This window comes from Psammomys obesus, unplaced genomic scaffold (assembly GCF_907164565.1).
Source record: "Psammomys obesus unplaced genomic scaffold, mPsaObe1.curated_primary_1811, whole genome shotgun sequence".
In the NCBI taxonomy this organism is placed as follows: domain Eukaryota; kingdom Metazoa; phylum Chordata; class Mammalia; order Rodentia; family Muridae; genus Psammomys; species Psammomys obesus.
Window position 1 is genome coordinate 883,194 of NW_026585895.1, and position 11,190 is coordinate 894,383.

The window sequence follows — 11,190 nt, forward strand, 5'->3', positions numbered from 1 at the left end:
ATCACTTGCCCCTGATGATGCAGCCTTGCCAGGCCACAGAGGAAGAGGATCCAAGCAGTCCTGATGAAACTTAACAAGCCAAAGGCAGATGGCAATAGTGGAGAACTCCCCCTTTCAGTGGACTAGGGGAAGGGAATGAGGGAAGAGGAGGAAGGGAATGAGGGAAGAGGGAGGGATGATGGGACTAGGAGAGTTGAGGGAGGGGGCTTCAATCTGGATATATACTGAAGAAATTGTGAAGAAAAAAATAAAAATAAAATCCTGAATTTTTTTTCCTTCTTCCTCTTTGTCTTCTCTGGATTTTCAGTGACAATGACACAAGAAAATGGGACTGAAGTCAAGGGCTTCTATCTTCTGGGTTTTGGAGTCCAGCACAACATTCAGTCTGTCCTCTTCATTGTGTTTCTTGTCATCTACATGACATCCATGGTGGGTAACTCTGGGATGATCCTCCTCATCAACACAGACTCCAGACTTCAGACTCCCATGTACTTCTTCCTGCAACATCTGGCTTTCGTTGACATCTGTTACACATCTGCCATCACCCCCAAGATGCTGCAGAACTTCACGGTAGAAGACAGATCCATATCATCTGGAGGGTGTGTGCTGCAGTTACTGATCTACGCAACATGAGCTACTTGCGACTGCTACCTGCTGGCAGCTATGGCAGTGGATCGCTACGCTGCCATCTGCAACCCACTTCATTATCCCATACTCATGTCGCGAAAAGTCTGCATCTGGATGGTAGCCGGTTCCTATCTCATCGGATCAATAAATTCTTCAGTACACACAGGCTTTACATTTTCATTGTCATACTGTAAATCTAATCACGTCAATCACTTTTTCTGTGACGTCCCCCCAATTATTAGCCTTTCGTGCTCCAACACTGACACCAACGTCAGGCTTCTTGTTATCTTTGTCGGATTCAACCTGGTGTTCACTGTGTTGGTCGTCATCTTCTCCTACATGTACATCATGGCCGCCATCCTAAAGATGTCCTCTGCTGCAGGGAGGAAGAAAACCTTCTCCACATGTGCCTCCCACCTGACAGCAGTCTCCATTTTCTACGGAACCCTGGCTTACATGTACTTACAACCTCATTCTGACCGTTCTGAGGAGAAGATGAAAGTGGCCTCTGTGTTTTATGGCATTGTGATTCCCATGTTGAACCCTCTGATCTACAGCTTGAGGAACAAGGAAGTAAAAGATGCTATAAAAGCCACAGGGAAAAAGTTCTTCAGATTTGATTCATGATAATAAAAATTCACCATGTCAAATAATCAGTATAACCGTGCAACTACAATTTAATAATTACAAAATTTGAGGCAGTGACTTCTTACATGATGACTAACCATTAATGCCTCCGATCTTATAGGGAATATTCAGTTACTTCTCCTGAAACTTATATTTGAAGCTCTTCGTTTGAAATTTATGTTTCGTACATAGAACATTTTGAAGATTGTTACAGATAGTAACAAACACATATCTTTAAAAAACCTTTATGGAATACTATTTAAAATGTTTTTGGATACTTTAGTGCAGCGGTTCCCATTGTACGTCACAGCCCTTTGGGAACCACATGTCAGATATTTACTTTACAATTTATAACAGTAGCAAAATTATAGTTGTGAAGTAGCAACAAGGTAATTTTATGGTTTGGGGTCACCACAACATGAGGAATTGTATTAGAGTCACAGCATTAGGAAAGCTGAGAACCACTGCTTTAATGGCTAGAAAAACACTTCACTGCATATAATAAATATTAACGTTGAATTTTATTATTTTCTCCTACTTTAGTGGAATTTTATAAATTGCCTACGATGAGGTGTTTTGTAAATTCTATTCAAATTATTACAATAATCTGAATATAAGATAAATGTGTTTATTTTAAAGACTGATTTGCAGTACAAACTCTGCTTTTCATCTCACATTCCCATCATTACTACCTTCATGGCACTTTATCACTTATTTTTTCACTAGCAACTGCTTTCTTTTCAATCTGCACTAGTTCTCTCTATGAACTGTAGCAACACACTTTCTATTTCTATCCCAAGTGAGATAATCTAGAAAGAGATGACACTAAAAATTGTCCTTGATCATTCATTTATAAATATATGCAAATCATGTTTACACAAGTGAACAGCTTTAGAACAGACAAAAGAAAAACCTACTGAATTTAGTTAATTTTGATTTTTTATAGAAGCCCACCGCTGAAATTTAAAAAGAAAATTTGGATTTTTAAAGAGATTGGGTATTTTAAATAGACTGAATTATTTTTGTTTTTGTTGTTTGTTTTGGTTTGGTTTTTGGGGGGTGGTGAGGGTTGGTTTGAGTTTTTGTTTTGTTTTTGAAACAGCGTTTCTCTGTTTTTCAGCCTTGGCAATGTTGGAACTCACTCCTACTCAGAGAGATCCACCAACTAAGACAGTTTCCATCCCAGTGCAGAGAAATGAACCTCTGTCCAGGAGAACCAGTGCTATTAAATGATGAGTAATCTCTCAGGCCCATACAAAAGAAATTTACATCTCACAGACCTTGAGGCCAGAAACTGACATAACGGTGTGTTGTAGAAGAGGTCTATTAGACTCTTGAAGACTTCTCTACGCTGGCTATCACCCAAATAATAGAGACAGAGACCTCTTGGATTTATAAATGCTTTAAGGCACAGTAACTGGGCAGGGAGCAAGCCTCCTAGCTATTTTGCTATTTCCTAGTTATTTACTAGGAATTTACTAGTTATTTCCTAGTTATTTACCTAGTTATTTAACACCCAAGTTATTTTCCATAATAGTTCCTGCCTAGTTTGCTTCTGCTCTATCAGTCTGTCCTCAGGGCAAACTTCTCTTGGCCACCTGCTCATGGTCCTTACTCCCCCATGGCAACTTCCTCCTCCTGCTACTCCATCCTCCATCCTCCTGCTACTTCTGCTTTGTCTCTCCTCTCTTCCTGGCCTCCAAAGGCCAGGAGCTCCCTCCAAAACCCCAAGCTCAGGAACCTCAGCTCCACCTACTACTCTTCTGCCCAGTCACAGGCTTTTGCAGTTTTATTAACTAATCAATTTTAAATTAGGCAGAGCAAGGCTTACACAACAAAGACCTGTGGCTGTGAAAATGTGCTCATCTGGGGGAGAACCAGATCTTGGGGCCAGTAATTAGCATTAGAACACATAGCACCGAATGAACCCCAACAAGGGTACAAACACAGTTGAATCCAGTGAAGATTTTCTTCTTGGTGTATTGTGTCCCAGTACAACATAAAAAAGAGAAGGAATACAACATCTTCTGTGACAGATAGACATGAATCTCATTTGTGTGACTTATGATATAATCTAATCATGATTACATCCCAGTGATGTTACTTCTTAATGCCATTACATTGGTGAAGTTTTGAGACAGACCAATCCAAGGTTTTCTCAGAGACCCTGATGAAAGGACAAAAATAACCTGGTTCTGTGTCCTTGCCCAGGGGTAGACTTGGCAAGCCCCAGTCTGGGTCTGAGGTCAAGGCCTCAAAGGAGTTAAGGTTTTGGTTTCTGGAAACTTCACTTTTCTCTCTGAAGTGACTGGACTTTCAGGCACCGTACGGTCAGTCTGTGATGGGTACCTTGTGTTCTCTTTATGAAACACTGCTTAGTTAGCCTCCTGTGGGCTTCTTCCCATGATATGACAGCTTTCTTCTTGCTTTGTCCCATGTTCCCCTGCAAACAATTTATAAGATGCTGTACTTCTTAATAAGCTTGTTCAGCATAAGCCATAGCTTATGAAAGACCTCCCAACCCCAGCCTTTCCATCTCTTTTCTCTTGGTCTACTCGTCCTTTCTCTAAAAAGCCTGCCACTGAAAAATGACCTGCTGGTCAAGGTCAATTGAGAACAGGGATTTTAACATTTAGCTCAAAATAGTTGTACGACATCAAAATCTGAGAGTGGCCATAAAGACCCCAAGAGAACTTTTTTGAAGGATTTTGTCCTAAGCAACAGAAAATAAATGGAAAAAGAGTGAATCAGAAACAACACAGTCATAAGTGAATCATGTCTTGGTTACAAATTGTGAAACTGGAACTGTTCTACCATATCATTAATGGACAGTGCAGAATGTCCCTCAAAATTGTTCCTCTGCAAGACAAATAGTGGAAGTATTTGTTCTACCTCCTTTCCCAGGGGCTGAAGATATGTGGATATTGTTACTAGCCATAGATAGATAGATAGATAGATAGATAGATAGATAGATAGATAGATAGATAGATAGATATGAATTACTAGCCACATATATATATATATGGGTATATATATGAATTACTATCCATATATATAGGTATATATACAAATATATATATTCAGATAAGTAGATGTTTCTGGGAGATGCTGTGGAGGAAGGACCATATTAAAACACCTAGCCAACACCTTTTAAGTACAGAATTTCTAAGCCTTCGTTTTTTTATCGATATAACTGATGTTCCACTCTTATCATTCTTCTGTTATGCTTACTTTGAAAAGACAAGGGATACATGAAAAAATGGCAGATATATTTGAATGATAATCAGCGAGCATATTTGGCAACAACTCTCTAGAGTTTCTAGAGTTGCGAGGTAAGCTAAAAGCTGCTCGCTACATCGGGTAGTGTGTTCACTGAAGGCCAATTAACTATATTTAATACTATAGGAAAATGCAATTCAAAGTTTCTTATCCGAGAGATTTCTAGTGGAAATTTATGTAAAGTGCAACTAGAATAAAAAGTCTCTTTATGTAGGGATGTCTTTGGAAAATAAATTTCTATTGAATAAATAAAGAAACAATCATGACTTAGTATTTTGTTTGAGTAAATAAATGATGGTTAACGTAATGCTGTATCTCCAAAAGGCTGCACCTCTAATGCCCTTAAATTTGAGTCATACCAGTGCTTCAGAAAGCTTGGATTTTTATGGGTTCAGTAGCACAGCTTTATATTAAAGCTAAGCATAATTCCTTAGCTTCGTGTTTGAAAAGATGTTCCACCTGACTTGTAGTAGCAAATAACTGTTAAATAATAAGGAACACAACACAAAAGAAAGCTAATAGTTCATAATAAAAGTAAAGGGAAAATGGTCTCTCTAAAAATTGTAAATTTAGTCAGTGAATTTACTTTTAAATTTATATTAGTTGTAAATATAACTGCAGAACATTGTTCACCCAATTACATCTCAGCTCCTGGAACTTCAGGTTCTCAAGGGAGTGAATATTGATCCCTTATCTCCAACTATGAACTCCCTCAGGAGCAGAAAACACTCAGAGGCCTAGATGATGGGCAATCCGCCTATGCCTGCTGCACACTGATTCTGGAAGCCATTATGATTTAAAGAAAGCAAAACCAGTGAAGTTTCCAACATCTGGGCGTCACTGCAGCAGGTAGCAAAGGGCAAAAGGATTCAGCTTAAGTTGCAGAATGTTCCACTCGTGGAAATAGAGTGAGGAAACTGAACTGCGCTGAATTGTCCAAGGAGAGTGAGAATTAACAAAGGATCAAATAACTAAATGACAGAATGAATCTCAACTCCTTTAGTGTCCTATTTGCATATGCATAACTGAGTGTGGACGGCTCAGTCGGTACTGGTCCCATGGCAGGCAAGTTTCACTCAGCCATGAAATGAAAAATGATGAAGAACTGAATTTTCAGGTTTAACCTGTCTCTCTGAGTCTGTCTATCTCTCTGTCTCTATCTCTGTCTCTGTCTCTGTGTGTGTGTCTTTTCCCTATCTCTGTCTTTCTCCCTGTCTCTCTGACTCTCTCTGTCTGTCTCTGTCTCTGTCTCTATCTGTGTGTGTGTGTGTTTTCCCTGCCTATCTCTGTCTTTCTCCCTGTCTCTCTGACTCTCTCTGTCTCTGTCTCTGTCTCTATCTCTGTGTGTGTCTTTTTCCCTGTCTATCTCTGTCTTTCTCCCTGTCTCTCTGTCTCTCTCTCTACCCCATGACTAAAATAACGATAGTAAATGTCTTATCTGTCCTGAATGTAAACAATGTCGTCCAGACACAAGATTGGCATATATATAAACAGATTCCGTGACAGCAAATACAGACCTACAGAGGTTCAAACCAGACTAAATCCAGCATTGAAAGGGAGACATGGACACCAAGTTCCACCCCTAACCAAGAATTTGTATTTGATACCTGCTAGAAAAGGGAAAATCAGTTTTCTCCAACCAAGTGAGTGTCACTGGTTATAACAATCACACTCCCGCAGGCCCAGGAATAGTTAACCAATGTAAAACAGACTCTATGAAGTTCTGTGGCATGTGTGCACGTGTGTGTGTGTGTGTGTGTGTGTGTGCATTTTTGTTTCATTTTCTTTTGTCTGGATTATGCATTTTACTGGAGTTTATTGTTTGTTTTATATTCAATTTTTGTTTTGTGAGAGAAGAAAGAACATGAAGTAGACAGGAGGGAAAAGAGAGAGGGGAAAGAATATCATCAAAATATATTATATGAAAAAACTGTAATGAAAAGGGAAAATGAAAATTAGAAAAGAATTAATTAAAGTTGTATAAAATACAGTTTTAATGTTTCACATTATCCACATGAAATTGCAAGACCTTTCCTCACTAAGCAATATAATGTGGGTACATAAAGGTGTATATTTATCTTAACTTGTGTGTCCACATGTCTGTCTGTAAGATGAAGCTACTATGCTCTCACTAACCTTGTTTCCAAACATTTGCTTCTGTCAATCATTAGGGTGAGCATGTTGCCGTAAGTAGATCCGTGGCCCTGATCTTACAGGAGACAAGGTGAGCCAGAGAGAGTGAAGCCCACCAGCACTCGGGAGCTGTGGGTGGGAATCTAGCCGAGGTCTGTCTGTCCCTGCACACCTTCACAGCCTGACTCTAAATGAAGCTTTGGAAGCATATGGCCTCATCGGAGGGTTAACTTGCTTAGAACACTCAGGTATTTTCTTCTCAGTTCTCTTTCCAGAATCCATTTGATTAGCAATTACCCACATTGTGCTCAGTGTGTGTGTGTTCACTAGTCTTATTTCCTGAGGTCTACAAAACATTACCCAAAAGTCTATATACTATTACATTTCAAAACAACTATGGTACCCCTAGTTCTATATTTTTCTTTATAGATGTGCCCTGCTCTGTTTATCTCATGCTATTTCAAAGAGCCAGAGAAGCCCAAAGTAACAGCACACTTAGTGTGTTCTGAGCCCACCACTACCGACCCATTCTTATCCCAACCTCGCCACGGAGCTCCCCACAGCTCTGCTCGGCATCCCCGACAGCTGAGTACAGAATTTCTGAAGCTTTACTAACTCAGAGTTACATGAGAAGACTTACAGAGGTGACATTCACTTGCTGATTTTCTTAGCTTCTTTAATAAATGAAACTGGACATACATGACACAAACAAACATACAAATGTACATTAGTATGAATGAGCACTGTATGTGGTTATGAAGTTATTTATATTTTCCTTATGCTGGGGATTTGACCAGTAGAAACATAGCTATTTATCTTAACTGTTTCCACATTGTCTCTAACATAAAAAATAAATTTACTTTTCTAATAAAAATGTATAGATTCCTGTGTATCTACAAGACTCACCAAAATTTAGCACTTTAAAATGATGAGTATATTTACATTTTAATGAATTTTTTACATATAACTACATGCTTAATGGTGAGCTATATATCTTTCCATATTTCTGTTAAACATTTAGTTTTTCTTTCTTTTACAATTGTCTTGTCCATATTGTTTATAAGATTTTCTATCAGATTTATTATTTTTTTTTCAATTTATTCACTTTGTATCCTGATTGTAGCCCCTCCCTCATCTCCCAGTCCCACCCTCCCTTCCTCATCTCCTCCCATGCCCCTCCCTTGGTGCACTGATAGGGGAGGTCCTCCTCCCCTTCCATCTCACCCTTGCCTATCAGGTCTCATCAGGACTGCCTGGATCCTCTTCCTCTGTGGCCTGGTAAAGCCACCCCACCAGGGGGAGGTGACCAAAGAGTAGGTCACTGAGTTCATGTCAGAGACAGCCCCTGCCACCTTTACTAGGGAACCCGCTTTGGGACTGAGCTGTGTATATGGGCTATATCAGTTCAGGGGTTCTAGGTCCTCTCCATGCATGGTCCTTGGTTAGTACAACAGTCTCTTGCAGGGCCTCTGTGCCCAGATTTTTTGGCTTTGTTGGTCTCCTTGTGTGGTTTCTATCCCTTCCAGGTCCTTTTTTTATCTCCCTTCTTCCATAAGACTCCCTGCACTCTGTCCAAACTTTGGCTGTGATTCTGTGAATCTGCTTCAATCTTCTGCTAGGTGGAGTCTTTTAGAGGACATCTGTGGTAGGCTCCTGTCCCATTTCCTCTCTGCTACCACTTCCAGTGTCTATCCTGTTTGCCCTTCTGAATGAGAAATAAGCATCTTCCCTAGGTTCATCTTATAGTTTAGCTTCTTTAGCTCTGTAGATTTATGTTTATCCTTTAAGTGTATATTAGCCTATAAGATAGATTAATTTATTAAAATTTTGTATAGTGAACCTTTAATTTTTATATGTGTTAAAACGAATTTGATTAACTAGATTCCAGTCTTTTTTCTTTGTCACTATTGAGCATTTTAATAGGGTGCTTTCTCATTTTGTGTGTAGATGGTAGAGGCCTACATCTGAGGGGGTGTGTATATGCACCAGAGAAGGGGTCATAGCTTCTCTCTTGTTGAGCAGGTCTTAAGTCCAATTATAGAGCTGTTGGTTACTGCCAAAGTATGCATGATAGCACTGTGCTCGGAGGGGCACGGTGCCACACTGGTCGTTGATGTGGCTTTCAGGCATCATAGCTGGGTGGGACTGTTAGTTGCCTTCCTCCTTTGGAAGCTGGTTTTTCTTGGCCTCACAGACATGCTCCTCTAACAGTGGCATGCTGGCTTCATAATTAGTGTTTCATAATAACTTCTGCTGTCCAGCAGGACAAGCTGCTCCCTCTGCTATTTTCATTTCACATTCCACACAGACTTGTCAGGTTGAATGTAAAATTTTCTCAAGTATGTAACTGGAACTACAGAGAAATTATAGATTAATATGTCAAAAATTATAATGTACAATTCTGTATTTTAAACCAAGAAATTGGTCTGTTTGTATCTTCAGGCCTTCAAGCAAAGTTATTTCCTTAATAAAAAAAAAATGAACATACTTGTTAGGTTTACATTCAGATTATTTTTTTTAGAGGCATTGTTTCTCTTCATAACAGGCTGGCCTTCAACTCACAGAAGTCCTACTGCCTCTGCCTCCCCAAATTCTGGGATTACAGGCCTGAGCTACTGCGCCAAACTCGTTTAGATTTTTAATCTGGCTAGAATGTTATTTTCTTTGTTTTAGTTGTGCTGTTGTCGTTTTGCTTTGGTTTGGTTGAGGTTTAGAGTTTCTCACCTACACACAAACCGTTGCCGTCATACCCTTCCCTCCTTGCCTTCCCCCACCCCCTCTCAGGCCTGCTAAAATCTTTCTTTTTCTCGACTATTCCTCCTGTTACTTCCCTGTGTTTCGTGTGTGTGACAGGGATCTTCTGCAACCGGTCCTAGCTCTGTGTGTTTGTGATTGCAACAGCCACATCACATCAAGAAAACAGCATTTGATAGTACTCCTCTCCATCCTCTGGGTCTTACACTCTCTACTCTCACTCTTCCATGATGCTTCTTCCCATGGCTAAACCGGGTGAGATAGATGTCCCATCTAGAGCTGAGAACTGGGGAGCCCCTTACCTTCAGCACTTTAATCAGGAGCCTCCTCTTCTTTGACCACCACCCACCAGTAATAGAGGCTTCTCTCACGAAGGCTCAGAGCTATGGGAGCCCGTGGGTATGAGCTTAAGGATTTGGAAGGCAGTTTGCCTGGATGTTCATTTAGCAGAATATTGGTTGAAGATTCCCCTGTAAGGACCATGACTCTCCTAGTCATACACTTTTGACCAAGTTTACTTCATATGTATTCCTTCCGATAGAGCAGGCTCGAATCCAACCAGGAAGTGGCTGTTTCCTCTGGAACAGCGGTGCAGCGATTGCACCAGTGGGCATCCTTCCTAGCAGTCGGTATTGTAGCAGAGTCCAGAGTCGAGCCAGTGTACAGAGTTTTCTAAGTATTTCTTTCTTTTTCTAGCAAATAGACTTTCATACAATAGCCTAGTATTAAATGACTTTACTAGCCCCACTAAAAAAATTATCAGATTATTCCCTCAGGATAACTGGGTTATCTAAAAAAATAAGTATCATGGTCCTTCCTTTATAGTTATGTTTCATTTGTTTTTCTCCAGCTTGGACCTCAAAAAACATATGTATATATGTATACATGTTTGTATATATGTATGTTTGTATGGATGGATGGATGGATGGATTCAGCCACTTCAGGAACCTTGTATTATTCTTTCATTTATAGGCAATGCATCTCATGACTTGTTGGTAATGATGCTGTTCATATAGAAATGCTGTGAAACCATTCACCATTGTAGCATCATTCTCCCCATTTATGTTTCCTAATGTTTCCCCAAAAAAAATATTGCCAACCTTTGTCTAAAACGTTTGCTATCTTTTGAGATTAATGGCTGTTGCTCTTTACTATATCAATATTGAAAATTGTATCAGTTAACTTTCTAATGTTAAAAATGTTTTCATTCCTTGGATAAATGTAATTTGGCATTTGCTGCTTATAAATACAGATGAAAGTAATCTAAGTACTAAGGTTCCGCCTTTAAATGTCACCAAACATGTTGTGAAAAATAAAATCTGTGAGTGGCAAGGGAACTAGTCCAGTAAAGTACTCGCATACAACCATGGGAACTTGACTTTAGATCACTAGAAACCAGTAAGACAAGATCCAGGCACAATATTGGTGCACAATTGTAAGCCCAGAACTGAAACAGGCACTAGTATCACTGCTAGCCAGTTTAGCTGACACATCAAGTTCCAAAAAAATAATGAGACCCTGTTGCAAAATGAGTCTCAAGATGGACAGTGCCTGATAAATGCCCCCAGTGTTCACCTTCAGCTCTCAAATACTTACATGCACCGTACACACATACCCCCAATACACATACACACACTCACATACACACAAAGGAAAGTAGTCATTACAAAACCAAATATTACAACATTTCTGAAAGCAAATCAAAATGAATTCTTTCTTCTACTACATTTTCCTTTGCCAATTTCAGCTGATACTGGATTTCTACTAACC

General features: G+C 39.6%; 1 protein-coding gene across 1 annotated transcript; it reads left to right on the forward strand.

The window, feature by feature from the left end:
* Positions 1-312: 312 nt before the first annotated feature.
* Positions 313-1,254, forward strand: LOC129671692 (olfactory receptor 5AK2-like). Its single transcript, XM_055600801.1, is given in 1 exon segment — positions 313-1,254. A coding segment is annotated over 1 exon segment (942 nt).
* Positions 1,255-11,190: the final 9,936 nt, after the last annotated feature.